General features: G+C 47.6%; 1 protein-coding gene and 1 pseudogene across 4 annotated transcripts in view; both read right to left on the bottom strand.

The window, feature by feature from the left end:
• COG7 (component of oligomeric golgi complex 7) overlaps positions 1-17621 on the bottom strand; it is an 86173-nt gene that overhangs the window by 35546 nt on the left and 33006 nt on the right. For all 4 annotated transcript variants that reach the window (XR_007134926.1, XM_047780313.1, XM_047780312.1 and 1 more), the window contains exons 8-10: positions 13306-13433; positions 10925-11079; positions 2679-2795 (exon numbers count right to left, since the gene is read on the bottom strand). Coding sequence is in view for 3 of the 4 variants with exons in the window: in XM_047780313.1 (XP_047636269.1) it covers positions 2679-2795; positions 10925-11079; positions 13306-13433 (400 nt within the window). In the remaining variant the exon portion in view is untranslated. The remainder of the gene's footprint in view (positions 1-2678; positions 2796-10924; positions 11080-13305; positions 13434-17621) is intronic.
• On the bottom strand, positions 549-1518 carry LOC125127382 (60S ribosomal protein L35-like; annotated as a pseudogene).

Below are 17621 nucleotides of genomic sequence, written 5' to 3'. Positions count from 1 at the left end.
CCAGCTACTCAGTCCTGCAACAGCCAACCGTAATGTCAGGACAAATCCAAGGATTAAAAACATCTTAGGTCTAGTTAACTTTTAACTTTCTCTAAAAACGCCGAGCATCACCAGGATATCTAGGCATTCCATCATCAGACAGGTTTATGAGAAAGCGAAATACTCTACTCATATCAGGTACGGCAGAATAGCCTTATGCTTAATATTCTCGGGTGAACCAGGCCACCACAGCTGATAAGGGACATTAGCATCTGGAACATTACATTTCATCACAAAAAAATAAAAGTCCTAGAGTTCCCACCGGGGCTCGGCAGTTAACGAATCCGATGAGTAGCCAGGAGGACGCAGGTTTGATCCCTGGCCTCGCTCAGTGGGTTAAGGATCCGGCGTTGCCATGAGCCACGGTGTAGGTCGCAGACGCGGCTTGGATCCCACACGGCTGTGGCTATGGCTGGCAGCTGTAGTTCTGATTCACCCCCCAGCCTGGGAACCTCCATAGGCTGCGGGTGTGGCCCTACAAAGACAAAAGACAAAAAAATAAAGTCCAGATCAGAGCCCAGGAGGGGTTATTCCAAAGCGTCCTGGGAGGCCCCTATTTATCCGGATCAGGACAGCCCTAGGAGGGTCTGGGATCTGCTTAGGCTGTGGACCACCACACTGGTGGGCTCCCCGTACACCCCACGTCTGCCAGGGGCCAGGCAAGAAACCTAAGTGGGAGAAGAGCAGCTTGCCTTTTCAGAATGCATGTCAATGAAGAATGGCTGTAAGGAAAAGAAATTCTAGACTGTTTTTTTTTTTTTTGGCCCATTTGTTTCTTTTATTGTTCATTCCCTGGATGCTCAGGCCTTGATGGCAAACTTCCGGAGTGGGTACACCTGCTCCTTCCACTGCTGCTTCTTGGTCTTCAGGTTCCCCTCGTGCTTGTGGAGCCGGCGGCACAGGGCACATATTTTCTTGGGCCGTAGATCCAGAGGCTTGTACTTCTGACCCTTATAGAATTTCCTGAGGTTCTCTTTCTGGGTCTGGTTAATGACAGTGAGAACACCGGCAATGGATCTGCGAACACTTCAGATCCGGGAGAGTGTGGAAGCCGCCTCGTCTGTCCCTTTCTCGACGCACAGTTGGGACAGCTCCACCTTCAGGTCCTCCAGTTGTTTCGGCAGCTCCTCCTTGCCTCGAAGGTCTGGAGCCTTAATCTTGGCCATGACGCTACAAGCTGCCACGGCCGCCTTCTCAGAGAGAAAGAGAGCTAGACCGCTTTTTATCTCAGGTGGATCCTACAGTGGTTAGACCACAGGGGAGAGGGAGCACCATGAACCACAGCGCAACAGAGAACACGCACCTGGTCAACCCGGGGCTTTAGCTACCAGCCCTGGGGCGGGGGCCATGACCTTGGGACGATGCAGGCCCCGTGCTTCCGGAACTTCTGATTCATGCATGATGTTAGAACACTGGATTATGTTAAATCCGGTTTTACATGTTGGCATCCAATCCAAAACTTTTTTTTTTTTTTTTGCCTTTCCTAGGGCCGCACACGCAGCATATGGAGATTCCCAGGCTAGGGATCTAATCGGAGCTGTAGCCGCCGGTCTACACCAGAGCCACACCAACGCAGGATCCGAGCCACGTCTGCAACCTACACCATAGCTCATGGCAACACCGGATCCTTAATCCACGGAGCAAGGCCAGGGATTGAACCCGCAACCTCATGGTTCCTAGTCGGATTCGTTAACCACTGCACCACTACGGGAACTCCCAAAACTTTTTAAAATGCTGTGATCAATCAAAACTTGTCCACATGCCAGATCCAGCCACAGGCTGGCAGTCTGCACTCTCTGGCTGAACTTAGCAAGGGCCAAACTCCTCAGGCCACTGCCAATCACACTCCCACCAGACCTCAGGACTTAGGGTAATAGGGTGCCCACCTGGTAGCCCACAGGTCACACAGGCTACTCTGGAATCTGTCTGTCAACAACCACTTGGGAGGGTCACCTCCAGGCCTTGCACGAAGTCTTACATGGCTCTTTGCAGGCCAAACAGTATTGCCTTACACTTCAGTGCGGTGGGCACAAAGATCCAGAAATAGGATCCAATCAGTTGTGCGCTTTCTAAAATAAAAGCATTAACCTATTTTAGGCTAAGGGGAGAAAAAAAAAAAAAAATCTCAAACTAAATATAAAAAACGTAAGTCACCAAAGGAGATGAGTCCATAAAGAACTTTTCAAAACATGTTAAGAGCAAGAGGGGTGTTTTTGGTGTTGGTTTGGTTTGGTTTGGTTTTTTGTTTTTGGCTTATTTTCAGAGCCTAGAGTATTTGCTTAAAAAAAGAGTTCCCATTGTGGCTCAGCAGCAATGAATCCAACTAGTATCCACGAGGATGTGGGTTTGATCCCTGGCCCTGCTCAGTGGGTTAAGGATCTGGCATTGCCATGAGCTGTGGTGTAGTCACAGACATGGCTCGGATCCCACGTTGCTGTGGCTCTGGCGTAGGCTGGAGGGTACAGCTCTGATGTGACCCGTAGCCTGGGGACCTCCATATGCCGTGGATACGGCCCTAAAAAGCAAAATAATAATAATGATGATGATGATAAATAGGCAGTAAAAGGGGGGGGGAGAGCCCCTTACAACATATTATCATGTTTATATACCAGATTCAGCATGTTTTCCCCACAGTTTACCTAATGGAGTTCTGAAAAGCTGTCCAATCTTCTTGAAAAAGGGAGTTGGTGGGAATATCATCCAGCTTGCACTTCTTTCGTATTGAGTGGAGAGTACAAGTGAAATCAGACACATACCTATGGGGACAGAAGAGCATGACAGCAGTGTCACCATAAACTCCTCAGACCTAAGGACACCTGGAATTATACAGCTTGGGACACACGGCAAATGATGCTGGTAAATTACTCCTTCATCCTGATAGAGGTGTTTCTCTGGGAGACAATCCAAAGAACCACTTTTTTTTTTTTTTTTTGTCTTTTTGCCATTTCTGGGGCCGCTCCCGTGGTATATGGAGGTTCCCAGGCTAGGGGTTGAATCGGAGCTGCAGCCACTGGCCTACACCAGAGCCACCGCAACGCAGGATCCGAGCCTCGTCTGCAACCTACACCACAGCTCACGGCAACGCCTGATCGTCAACCCACTGAGCAAGGGCAGGGACCGAACCCGCAACCTCATGGTTTCTAGTCAGATTCGTTAACCACTCTGCCACGACGGGAACTCCCCAAAGAACCATTTTAAAGTATCATGGTCCCACTAAAATGCCTGCCTCTGAAGCTCTGACCACAAAAAGGCCTTCTCTGGGTGGCAAGACTGTCTCTTGCACCTGGCAGAGCAGCTTTAAGAGATGCTCAGGATGAGGGCGAAGGGGACAGCCACTCAGACCAGGACTCTGTGACCAACCAGGTGAGAGATGAGGCTGGTAAATTACTCCCTCATCCTAACGGAGGCATCTCTTTGGGAAGATGAGCCAAAGAACCGTTTTAAAGCACAATGCCTGCCTGTCACCATAAGGCTGTTCACAGATTTGTGAGGTATTTCTGCCGCATTCAAATCCCTGAGTTTAAACAGCCAAGCTCCATGGCAGGCAGAGTCTGACTTTAATGGCATAGGAACATGAAACTGGATTCAAAACCGAAAACTGGAGTTCCCATCATGGCGCAGGGGTTAACACCTCCAACTAGGAACCATGAGGTTGCAGGTTCGATCCCTGGCCCTGCTCAGTGGGTTAAGGATCCAGCACTGCCGTGAACTGTGGTGTAGGTTGCAGACGTGGCTCAGATCCTGCATTGCTGTGGCTCTGGTGTAGGCCAGCAGCTACAGCTCTGATTAGACCCCTAGCCTGGGAACCTCCATATGTTGAGTGTTCGGCCCTCGAAAAGACAAAAAAAAAAAAAAAAACAGGAGTTCCCGTCGTGGTGCAGTGGTTAACGAATCCGACTAGGAACCATGAGGTTGCGGGTTCGGTCCCTGCCCTTGCTCAGTGGGTTAACGATCCGGCGTTGCCGTGAGCTGTGGTGTAGGTTGCAGACGCGGCTCGGATCCTGCGTTGCTGTGGCTCTGGCGTAGGCCGGTGGCTACAGCTCCGATTCAACCCCTAGCCTGGGAACCTCCATATGCCGAGGGAGCGGCCCAAGAAATAGCAACAACAACAACAACAACAAAAGACAAAAAAAAAAAACTGAAAACCCTCCCTCCCAGACTGTGCTGTTTGCTCCCACCTATACCACACCCTTTCCTCCACAGCACCTAATACAAGCAGAATTACACAGTTCACTTAATGTATGCGTTTAATGTTGACTGTCACTAGACTAGAAGCTCTGGGAGAACAGAGACGATCTTTCAGTAGCTCGTAATTGTAACCTCAGGAATTATCACAGGGCTGGGCATAAAGGAGACATTGAGAAATAGGTCCTGGAGTTCCTGTCGTGGCGCAGCAGAAACAAATCCGACTAGGAACCATGAGGTTGAGGGTTCAATCCCTGGCCTTGCTCAGTGGGTTCAGGATCTGGTGTTGCCGTGAGCTGTGGTGTAGGTCATAGACCCGGCTCGGATCTGGCGTTGCTGTGGCTGTGGTGTAGGCCAGTGCCTACTGCTCCGATTAGACCCCTAGCCTGGGAACTTCCACATGTGACAGGTGCGGCCCTAAAAGAACAAAAGACAAAAAAGAAAAAAAAAACAGAAATAGGTCCTGAACAAACAAAAGACTGGTACTACAGTCTTTGGCAATACACAGGTGTCTCTGTGCCTCAGTTTCCTCATCTTTAAAATGGACTTGATGATGTCTTCTCTGCTGACTTGAAGAGTTGTGATGACAAAATACAATAAATGAAATGAATTTATATATACAACAGTTCCCTAAAAAGTATAAAATGAAAGTTCTTGTGCTGTGGTATTGTTTTTAAGGATGTAGAAGACTCCCTTGGTATCCGTGAGGGACTGATTTTAGGATTCCCTCCCCACCCAAGATACCAAAATCCATGGGTGCTCAAGTCTTTGACAAAAAATGGCACAGTATTTGCGTATACTTTTTTTTTTTTAGGGCCACACCCACAGCAAACACAAGTTCCCAGGCTAGAGGTCAAATGGGAGCTGTAGCTGCCACCTACACCACAGCCACAGCAATGCTGGATCCTTAACCCACTGAGCGAGGCCAGGGATGGAACCCACATCCTCATGGATCCTAGTCGGGTTCGTTAACCACTGAGCCACAAAGGGAACTCCTTTTTTTGTTTTCTTTTTATGGCTGTACCTGTGGCATATGGATGTTCCCAAGCCAGAGACTGAATCCAAGCCAGATCCTTTAACCCACTTCACCAGGCTGAAGATTGAACCTGCACCTCCACACAGAGACCCAAGCTACTGCAGTTGGATTCTTAACCCAATGAACCTCAGCGGGAACTCCTCCCCCATGTACTTTTTTTTTTTTAAGATTTTTATTTTTTCCATTATAGCGATGTACAATGTTCTATCTATTTCTTTTTTTTTTGTCTTTTGTCTTTTTTGTTGTTGTTGTTGTTGTTGTTGGTATTTCTTGGGCCGCTCCCGCGGCATATGGAGGTTCCCAGGCTAGGGGTTGAATCGGAGCTGTAGCCACCGGCCTATGCCAGAGCCACAGCAACGCAGGATCCGAGCCGCGTCTGCAACCTACACCACAGCTCACGGCAACGTCGGATCGTCAACCCACTGAGCAAGGGCAGGGACCGAACCCGCAACCTCATGGTTCCTAGTCGGATTCGTTAACCACTGCGCCACGACAGGAACTCCTGTTCTATCTATTTCTACTTCAAGTGACCCAGTCATACATACATACATACGTATATTCTTTTTCTCACAATATCCTCCATCATGTTCCAGCACAAATACTTTATTTTTTTCATTTATTTTAAATTTTTATTGAAGTATAGTTGATTTATAATGTTGGGTTAGTTTCAGGTTACAGCAAAATGATCCATATATATATAGAAAAGAATATATATTATTTTTCAGATGCGTTTATATAGGTTATTACAAAAGGCTGACTATAGCCTCCCTGTGCTATACAGTAGGTCCTTGCTGTTTTCTCTATTTTATATATACTAATGTGAATATTCATCACAAATATTTTAAACGATCTCTAGATTATTTAAAATACCTAATACCATGTAACAGAGTTATGTAAATAGTTGTAAACAAAATGCAAATGTTATAAAAATAGCTGTCAGCATGCGGCAAATTCGAGTTTTGCTTTTTTGGCGCTTTCTGGAATTTTTTTTCCCCAAATATACAGCTCCACGTTGGTTGACTCTGCAAGTGAGGAAGGCTGGATACAGGGGACCAACTGTACAGTCCTTGAACATGGACACGGAGGCGCATGTCCTTGGGAGGGTGAGGCAGGCAGGACAGAGGGGGATGGTCATGTGCTCTGGACGCCAAGACGCTCCCTTAAACCTATGACGTCTGTGTACATCACACCGGACCCTTAACCCACTGTGCCACAAGGGAACTCCTATAAAAATCATTAATGAGCAACAAAAAAAAAGAACTTAGGAGTTCCCATGGTAACCCGACTAGTATCCATGAAGACACGGGTTTGATCCCTGGCCTCACTTAGTGGGTCAAGGGTCTGGCATTGCCATGAGCTGTGGTGTAGGTCACAGACATGGCTTGGATCCCGAGTTGCTCTGGCTGTGGCGTAGGCCAGCGGGTACAGCTCCGATTCGATCCCTAGCCTGGGAACCTCCATATGTCGTGGGTGTGGCTCTCAAAAGACAAAAGCCAAAAAAAAAAAGAAAAAAGAAAGGTCATTGGCCCAACATGACAACAGTGTTGAGGCTGCCTTGGACTGCACGCTCTGATGCGACAGATCTTGGCTATCTTGTCCACTGTATTCCCTATTTCCGGATGTCTCCTTCATGCCCAGCCCTGTGCTAATTCTGGGGATACAATTATGACACGGCTCAGATCTGGCATCGTTGTAGCTGTGGCACAGGCTGGCACCTGCAATTCCAATTCACCCCCTAGGCCGGGGAACGTCCATATGCCATGGGTGCAGCCCTAAAAAGAGGACAAAAAATTATTAATGAGCTGTTTTATACTTTGTGTGTGTGTTGAGTCTGAGATTTAGTACATAGCTTACACACACAGAGCACATTTCACTTTTTACTGGCCATAGTTTAAATGCTTAATAGCCATACAAAAAAAAAATCTTTTTTTTTTTTTTTTTTTTTTTGCCATTTCTAGGGCTGCACCTGTGGCATATGAAGGTTCCCAGGCTAGGGGTCTAATTGGAGCTGTAGCCACCGGCCTATGCCAGAGCCACAGCAACGCAGGATCCGAGACGTGTCTGCGACCTACACCACAGCTCACGGCAACGCCGGATCGAACCCACAACCTCATGGTTCCTAGTCGGATTCGTTAACCACTTAGTCACGACAGGAACTCCAAAAAAAAATCTTTAAAGTCTGGAGAGAACAATGAGAAGACTAAAAGTAAAATGTTTAAAACTGGTGACTCCTCAGGAGATGGACTAAAGGATGGACACAAAGGGAGGAAGCCTTTCCCTTTCATGTACCTTTTTGAATTTAGAAAATATATACTTCTATTTATTCATTTATTATTTTGGCATTTTTTAGGGCCGCACCTGTGGCATATGGAGGCTCCCAGGCTAGGGGTTGAATTGGAGCTGTAGCTATGGGCCTCGTCTGTGACCCACGCCACAGCTCATGGCAACGCCAGATCCTTAACCCACTGAGTGAGGCCAGGGATCGAATCCATGTCCTTATGGATACTAGTCGGGTTCGTTAACTGCTGAGCCATGACAGGAACTCCCCTAAAAATACAAAGATTCTAAAAGCATTACTTTCATTATTGTATAACAAAATTTTAGATCTCAAAAAATGTAGTTAAGTCCACAAAATCCTGATTGGTGGCAGAGAGAGAAAAAGGGAAATTTTACTTGATTAAACGTGTTGCTTTTGGAGTTCCTGTCGTGGCGCAGTGGTTAACGAATCCGACTAGGAACCATGAGGTGGCAGGTTCAATCCCTGGCCTTGCTCAGTGGGGTAAGGATCTGGCATTGCCGTGAGCTGTGGGGCAGCTTGGCCTTGCTGTGGCTCTGGCATAGGCCGGCGGCTACAGCTCCGATGAGACCCCTAGCCTGGGAACCTCCATATGCCACAGGTGCAGCCCTAGAAATGGCAAAAAAAAAAAAAAAAAAGTGTTGCTTTTGTTTCTCTTTCTGTGGGAACATGACTGGGCTCATCTAGCCACCCCCCGCCCCCCACCTGAAAACTATGCATGTGCCTCCAGTAGCCCTCACTGTCTTCCTGTGAGCTGCCCTCAAAGGTGCAGGCTGCCCATGGCCGTGACCCACAGCCCCAGGTTCAAGGACCCTTGGCGCTCACGGGGGCATGCTCAGCATTTCTGGAATGACAAGAGCTCCCTTACCTTACAGCAGCAAAGGAGCATTCGGTTTAACACTAGGAATTTCTTGAGACGTAGGGCAACTTTATCCTAGCAAAAGATCTTTTAGAGAGCCTAAGAATGCATCTGTCTATACAATGGAGACTAAAGCATATAACTCCCCCAGGGCCCCTCCACCTTAATTAAACAGGTCAGAGAATCCAGCCTTCTGCTGATTTCTTTTTCTTTTTTCTAAGTAAACTTAATTTTGGTTTCCCCTTCTTTCTTTCTTTCAACAGCTTTGTTGCAATGTAATTCACACACCACACAATTCAAAGCTTTTTAGTGTAGTCACAGAGTTACACCACCATCACTACCCAACAACTTTCAAATAATTTTCTTCATCCCAAAAAGAAACCCCATGACTTCTGGCAGGCATCCTCCATCTCCTCCCAATGCTTCCCTCTTCCCAGCCCCAGGAGCCTCTCGTCTATGCTCTGTCTCAACAGATTTGCCTGTTCTGGATACTTCACATAAATGGAATCACATAACATGTGGTCTTTTGTGACTGGCTTCTTTCATTTAGCATGTTTCCACATTTTTTTTTATTTCATATTTTTAACTGCACAAGAAATATGTGAATTTAGGCTCCTTTTTAAAAAATCAGCCACCTGGAGTTTCCGTCGTGGCTTAGCAGTTACGAATCTGACTAGCATCCATGAGGATGCAGGTTCAATCCCTGGCCTTCACTCAGTGGGTTACGGATCCGGTGTTGCCGTGACCTGTGGTGTAGGTCAAAGACACGGCTCAGATCCCGCATTGCTGTGGCTATGGTATGGGCTGGCAGCTACAGCTCCAATTCGATCCCTAGGCTGGGAACCTCCATGGGCTGAAGGTACAGCCCTAAAAAGACCAAAAAAAAAAAAAATCAGCCACCAGATCCATGGGGGGCAGCACCTCCTTGCCTGCCCGCTTGCATCTCTCAGAAGCATCCTGTCTTAAATCTATTTCATGCCTAATAAATAACTAAATAAAAATTAAAAATCAGAAAATAATAAATAAGCCTAAATCTCCTAGGACCATCACCTTACTCCTCTCCCAACTCCTCAAAGACAACCAGTGTTCGAGACTGTTGCCTGACCTGCCACATCAGGGCTCCGGAAACATCTTCAGCAAAGGCCCCGGCTTTGAGAGTCACACGGTCTCTGTCCAAACTAAGCAACCCTAAGGTCACAGTGAGGATGCACAGGCCACAGGGAAGTGAAGTGGCATGGCTGTGTCCCAGTAACACCTGCACAAATACTCATGTGGCTCATGACCTCAGCACGGCTCCTGACCCCTCTTCTGTGGGAATACATTTCCAAGTCTCCAAAAAGAGCCCACAACAGAGACTGGCACTCCTGGTTTTTTGAAAGTAAAGTTGTACTAGACTCCAGCCATATCCATGCACGTTTGTGTTGTTTCTGGCGGCTCTTGTGCTGCTAAGGCAGTACCCGGCCAAAGTCTCCACCGACTATAAGGCCCACAGAGCCTACAACACGTAGCACCTGGCCCTCGGCAGAAAAAGTTTGCTGCACCCTGCTACAGAAAATACACCCAACTTGGTAAACCAGCGATAAATGGGAAAAGATAGAAATCACTTAAAAAAAAAAGAAAATACACCCATTTTTTTTCTATGTCCTTTTCAGACACTGTAGGAGATTCTGCATATTATCCTGCAATGTTTTATTCACTCAGCAGTATGTCTTGAGATCGATCCAGGATCTACACTATGCAGATCTAGTTAACACCTTAACTGCCACGGAGAGGACTCCCCTCCGATGAATATGCCGTATCTCATTTAGCCATTTCCAAACGGACGGACATTTGACTTGCTTCAAATGCACCACCGTTACAAACGTGCTGCACGTTCTTCACACTCTTAAGAACGCTCCCTTGGAGTTCCCGTCCTGGCGCAGTGGTTAACGAATCCGACTGGGAACCATGAGGTTGCGGGTTCGATCCCTGGCCTCGCTCCATGGGTGAAGGATCCGGCGTTGCCGTGAGCTGTGGTGTAGGTGGCAGACGATGCTCGGATCCTGCATTGCTGTGGCTGGTGTAGGCTGGTGGCTACAGCTCTGATTCGACCGCTAGCCTGGGAAGCTCCACATGCTGCAAGTGTGGCCCAAGAAATAGCAAAAAAAGACCAAAAAAAAAAAAAAAGAACGCTCCCTTGGGCTCAAGGTGCAAGTGCCTCTCCAGGGTGCAGAGCAGAAATACAGGACACATTTTTTTTTTCCTTTTTAGGGCCATACCTACAGCATACAGAAGTTCCTGGGCAAGGGGCTGAATCGGAGCTGCAGCTGCCGGCCTACACCACAGCCACAGGCACACTGTATCCTTCACCCACTGAGCAAGGCCAGGGATCCAACCTCCATCCTCCTGGATACTAGTTGGATTCTTCACCTGCTGAACCACAACGGGAACCTCCAGGACATGTGTTATAACCGGAAGAAACATCGCTCTTGAGTGAGGTCAAGCCCTGCCCCCACCTCCCCAGGCTTACTTGGCAAAGAGGGACTTCAGGGCTGCCAGCAGGCCACAGGTCCCCAGGCCATTGGTGAATTTGATGCATCTGTCAACGGCTGCAGACGCCAGGCCGAAGAGCTTGTTCACAGAGTGGCTCAGCTCCTGCACACAGTCAATGACTTCTCCGTGTTCCTGGTCAGCAAATAGAGACCAAAAGAGCTGCCTCAGACTGGGGAACAAATGAACAGACCACACTAAGATGGAAAGACCTCCAAGCCTCCGTGGTCAGGGTGAGATCTCTTAACGGGGCCATCAGACATGCAGTCCCAAAGTGTAACAGCTCTGGAAGAGCCAGACCTAGGGAAGAACAGTCTGAGTGGCCAGTGACATGCCAATAACTTACTCCTGGCCAAAAAAGCATGATCAAATCCTTATCTTCATCCTTAAAGTTTCCATCTCTTTTCTCTTTTTCTGAGATTAAGATGGCAACGCTCATCCATGAAGACGCAGGTTCAATCCCTGGCCTCGCTCAGTGGGTTAAGGATTCAGCATTGCTGTGAGCTGTGGTATGGGTCGCAGAGGCAGCCTACACCACAACCCGTAGCCTGGGAACTTCCATATGCCCCGAATGTGGCCCTTAAAAAAAAAAAAAGAAAGAAAGAAAGATGGCACCTCTCCCTCTGGCTCTCCAGTGAGAATCTCACTTCTCCATCTCACAGACTCCAAAAGAATGTAGTGAGAGGAAAGTGCTTCCTTCGGGGGCAAGAAGATAACTGAAGCAGAGCACACTTTCTAGATACATCCCTAGAAAATGGGAAAATGGCAGGAGGCAGCAGATCTTAACTACTGCAAAAAAATATTCTTTTTTTTCCCCATCCCCCCACTCCCTGTGGCATGCAGAAGCTCCTGGGGAAGGGATCAGACCCAGAGCCAGAGCAGTGACAAACGCTGGATACCCAACTCGTCGAGCCATGAGAGAACTCCTGTAAGATGCATTCTTCTCCTTTTTTTCTTTTTTCTTTAGGGCCGCACTCACGGCATAGGGAAGTTCCCAGGCTAGGGGTCAAATCGGAGCTGTAGCTGCCACCCTATGCCACAGCCACAGCAATGCCAAGATCCAAGCCATGTCTTCGACCTACACCACAGCTCACGGCAATGCCAGATCCTTAACCTGCTGAGCGAGACCAGGGATTGAATCCGCATCCTTATGGATACTAGTTGGATTCGTTTCCACTGAGCCACGACGGGAACTCCTGTAGGATCCATTCTTAAATGTCAACTCACGTCATGCTAGACAACCTTAATATATGCAATGGCAATGACCCTGTAGTGCCTACCTAGTGAGCCTGGCTCTAGAGTGCTATCCATGAATGCTCACCTCCTGTGTCCTTTTGCACATCTGCCTTAAACAAAAGATTGCATGATAAGGAGTTCCCTGATGATTGAGAAGGTTAAGGATCCAGTGTCGTCACTGCTATGGCATGGGTTCAATCCTGGCCTGGGAACTTGTGCATGCCATGGGCATAGCCAAAAAATAAAAAGGATTACATAATTTTTAAATGACTGAATCAGGGAGTTAATGAACTAACTCTCAAGAAGATGTAAGCCTCCAGTTTTACAAACCCTTTATTGGGGACTTTATATTTATTTATTTACTTATTTATTTAAATTTTCTGTCTTTTTTTTTTTAGGGCCACACCCATGGCATACGGAAGTTCCCAGGGGTCAAATCGGAGCAACAGCTGCCAGGCTACCCCCCAGCCACAGCCACATGGGATCTGAGCCACATCTGCGACCTACACCACAGTTCATGGCAACACTGGATTCTTAACCCACTGAGCAAGGCCAGGGATTGAACTCATATCCTCATGGATACTAGGCGGGTTTGCTACTGTTGCGCCCCAATAGGAATGTCACCTGGGGGTGTTAAATAGAAAACTGGTAGCCTATCTGAGGTCTGGTCTTACATCTGGATTGCAAGAGCCCAAGAAGCACATGAAGTCCATTTCTTGCCCACCTGGTCCCCCTCTTTGCATGCCAGATGCCAGCTCACACCTTCTCCGGCATATCTCACCCCCCGACCCCATGCCTGGCAAACAGAACAAGTGCTAAGTGACCACTGCCAGTACGAAGACGTTACCAGGGAGTTCCTGTCGTGGCTCAGTGGTTAACAAATCTGACTAGGAACCACGAGGTGCGGGTTCGATCCCTGGCCTTGTTCAGTGGGTTAAGGATCTGTGTTGCCATGAGCTGTGATGTTAGGTCACAGATGTGGCTCGGATCCCGCGTTGCTGTGGCTCTGGCTTAGGCTGGCAGCTACAGCTCCGATTAGACCCCTAGCCTGGGAACCTCCATATGCCGCGGGAGTGGTGCTAGAAAAGACAAAAAAAAAAAAAAGAGAGAAGAAGAAGACGTTACCAGAGGCACCGCACTGATCTGGATGAGAAGGTTCTTCTCTTCCATGTCGCCGTACTTCAGCTGGTAGGGTTTGTATGGTCCATACACAGCATCCACCAACTCTGTGACTTTCACCAGGTTGTGCTCCTCTTTGGGGCATCAGAGGGGAAAAGCAGTAATGAACAAAGAAGTGGAAATGAGCTGCTGAAAAACAACAGGGGAAAGGAACTCTACCAGCAAGTTTCATCTTCGGGGTGACTACATTCTGTAAACCTGCTTTTACCATTCATGGGCGCTGCGACAGTCATGGCAGTAAATATTTTGAAACACTGGGAGCTTTGGCCTAAAGCACGATTCAAGATACTGGTCACCTTCATCCTAGAACCTATCACCGTCTAGACTCTCTTACTGGCATTCCTGTCATGGCGCAGTGGTTCACGAATCCGACGAGGAACCATGAAGTTGTGGGTTCGATCCCTGGCCTTGCTCGGTGGGTTCAGGATCTGACGTTGCCGTGAGCTGCGGTGGAGGTCACAGACACGGCTCGGATCTGGCGTTGCTGTGGCTGTGGTGTGGGCTGGCAGCTGTGGCTCCCCTTGGACCCCTAGCCTGGGAACCTCCATACACCACGGGTGCAGCCCTAAAAAGCAAAAAAAAAAAAAAAACTGCATATCCCACGGCACAGCAATTCAACTTCTAAGAATTCTCTCTTGGTAGGAATCCAAAATCTTCTCCATGGCCGAGAAGGTTCTGCATTGCCTGACCTCAGGAGGTGAAAGAGTGGACATTAAGGGTGAAGGCTCTTCTACTGAAGCTCTACTGCTTTCTACTTAGGTGACTGTGGGCAAATGCCTTAACTTTTCAATGACTATAAAATGAGGTTAACCACGGCATCATTTTTACAAGGCTCAACAAGAGATGACACAAAACGGGAGTTCCCGTAGTGGCGCAGTGGTTAACGAATCCGACTAGGAACCATGAGGTTGCGGGTTCAATCCCTGCCCTTGTTCAGTGGGTTCAGGATCCGGTGTTGCCGTGAGCTGTGGTGTAGGCTGCAGACGCGGCTCGGATCCCGCGTTGCTGTGGCTCTGGTGTAGGCTGGTGGCTACAGCTCCGATTCAACCCCTAGCCTGGGAACCTTCATATGCCGCAGGAGCGGCCCAAGAAATAGCAAAAAGACAAAAAAAAAAATGACACAAAACAGTATGTTGTCTAGCATACGGCGAGCACTTAATAAAAGCCAGCTCTGGAGTTCCCGTCACAGCTCAGCGGTTAACAAACCCAATGAGCATCCATGAGGACACGGGTTCGATCCCTGGCCTCTCTCCATGGGTTAAGGATCTGGCGTTGCTATGAGCTGTGGTGTAGGTCGCAGACGTGGCTCAGATCCCACGTTGCTGTGGCTGTGGTGTAGGCCGGTGACTACAGCTCCGATTGGACCCCTAGCCTGGGAACCTCCATATACTGTGGGTGCGGCCCTAAAAGCCAAAAAAAAAAAAAAAACCATAGAAAAGAAAATGTAAAGGCCAGCTCTTTTTATTATTACTTCTGGAGCCTCATCCTCCATCACAACTCCCCCAGCCTCCAGCCTTCTCTCAGTTCCTCGAAAACTCCCTCTGGTCACCTGCTGCTACTTCTGTCTGCAGACCCTTGCTCTTCCCCTGGTTTATGTGCCTTCTTCCTTCAAGACTTACTCAGCTCAGGCCTGCAGGTTTCCATCATCTTTGCTGGCTCTGAACCATTTTACTTTTCTCCTAGAACCACTCTGCTGTTCTTCACAGTAAGTGACTCGCTTTGTAATTAAACACACATTCATGTGACTCTCTGACAACGTCCCACCAGAACACACATTGCATGGGAGCGGGAACTGTCTGGTTTTGCTCGGCAGAGCATCCTCAACGCCAGTCCATTTGCAGTGGAATAAATAAATACCTTTTGCCCTATCCACGGTAAGGTCACGAAAAATAACTGCATATACATCACACACACACACTCACACACACTCACACACACACACACACACACACACATACACACACTGCTGATGAGAACCAGAATTCTCACTGTAGAAGGAAAGAGACATAACCGAGAAAGGCAAGAGGTCAAAATCTACTGGTGTTGGATTTGATTTGGAAGTATCAGTATAAGCCAGTAATTTTTAAAAATACATATTTCCTGGAGTTCCCGTCATTGCTCAGTGATTAACAAATCCAACTAGGAACCATGAGGTCGCAGGGTTCGATCCCTGGCCTTGCTCAGTGGGTTGAGGATCCGGTGTTGCCGTGAGCTGTGGTGTAGATTGCAGATGCGGCTTGGATCCTGTGTTGCTGTGGCTCTGGCGTAGGCCAGCGGCTACAGCTCCGATTAGACCCCTATCCTGGGAACCTCCATATGCCGTGGGTGTGGCCCTAGAAAAGGCAAAAAGACCAAAAAAAAAATTCCTAGCTCTGTCCACTAAGGGCCTAGGAAGTAACAGTAGCCCAGCAGTAATAAGCAACCCTGGCGCCAAATCTTGGTTTCCAAATACCATTTCCCACTAGAGGAACCCAGGATCCTTGAGAACATGGCTGATTCCAGGTCTGAGTCAGAGAAAGTACAAAATGTTCCTAGAACAGTTTGTGCTGAAAAGCAATAAAGCGCTCAAAGACTGATAAGGACATATGTAAACAATACAGACCTCAGACTGAAGGGGAGGGCAATCACTGACCCAATCTGAAACAATTTGAGCATCAAAATGAACAATGAAGGGAGTTCTCATCATGGCTCAGCGGTAACAAACCTGACTTGTATCCATGAGGACATGGGTTTGATCCCCAGGCTCGCTCAGTGGGTTAAGGATCTGGCATTGCTGTGAGCTGTGGTGTAGGTCGCAGACCCAGCTTGGATGTGTGGCTGTGGTGCAGGCTGGCAGCCGCAGCTTCGATTCGACCTCTAGCCTGGGAATTTCCATGTGCCACATGAGTGGCCCTAAAAAGCAAAAAAAAGAAATAAAAGAAAAAGATAATGGATCACAATACAATGAATTTAAAAAAAAAAAAAAAGAACTCCTGGAGTTCCCGTCGTGGCTCAGTGGTTAACGAACCCAACTAGGAACCATGAGGTTGCAGGTTCGATCCCTGGCCTTGCTCAGTCGGTTAAGGATCCGGCATTGCCGTGAGCTGTGCTGTAGGTCACAAATGAGGCTCGGATCCCGTGTTGCTGTGGCTCTGGCGTAGGCCGGCAGCTACAGCTCCAATTCAACCCCTAGCCTGGGAACCTCCATGTGCTGCAGGTGTGGCCCTCAAAAGACAAAAGACAAAACAAAACAAAAAAAGAATTCATGAGTTCATAGTGATATTAATGAGAGAAAGAAAAAAATCTCCTCTTTACAAAAGAATGCCAGCAAACACATGCAAAAGGAATGGGAAGATTAAGAAATCACCATCTGATCATTAACAATGTAAATTATTCAGATGTGAATTTCCAAAGGATGCTTAAGTCACCAGGTAAATGTTTCCTAAGGAATGGTATATTTCTATGGGCTCCAAACATCACCCCACAGATGCTTAATTACCAAGAGGAAAAGGCAATGTTACAGTGGAGCTATCTACCTGGCAGAGGCGTCTACCAAGTGGCTAATCCAACTCACTGCCAGTAACTGGACATTACGTGTCGCCAGATGTGATGCCACAGGAAGCACCCATCATCACCAACAGCAGTATTTTCACCAAACATGTTTAATCTAAATCTAATTACCAGGAGACAATTAGATCATTCCAGAATATTGAGCATTCCACAATAAAACCACCCTGTGGTCTCCAACAAGTTGATGTCATGAATGACGATTTTCAGACGAAAAAAGATTAAAGAGACAGGACAGCCAAAGACAAGGTACACTGATTGGATTGTAATGGGACGAGGAGGGAAGCTGACATAACAGACTTTTGCGGAGTAACTGGGAAAATCTCTGTATATTAGATGGTGAAACTGAATCAATAGTAAATTCAGGAGGTTTATGATGATAATACTCTATTAAAAACACAAGTACGCACACACACACACACACACAACACACATACACACACACACACAAAATCTGCATGTATATATAATCCAAAATCCTGTTTCTGTTGGTTTTGGTTTTGGGGTTTTTTGGGCTGCACCCACAGTATGTAGAAGTTCCCAGGCCAGGGATCGAACCCGCACCACAGCAGCGACCCAAGCCGTTGCAGTGACAATGCCAGATCCTTAACCTGCTGTGCCATAAGAAAACTCCCCAAAATATGGTTTATGGATGGTTGGTTGACAATGAGCTTTTTCCTTCCTTGTATTTTCGGGGGTTTTCTATATGGAATAAT

Source organism: Phacochoerus africanus, chromosome 5 (assembly GCF_016906955.1).
Source record: "Phacochoerus africanus isolate WHEZ1 chromosome 5, ROS_Pafr_v1, whole genome shotgun sequence".
Taxonomy (NCBI): Eukaryota; Metazoa; Chordata; class Mammalia; order Artiodactyla; family Suidae; genus Phacochoerus; species Phacochoerus africanus.
The sequence above is the reverse complement of the archived record's forward strand: the minus strand, read 5'-3'. Positions and strand labels throughout refer to the sequence as shown.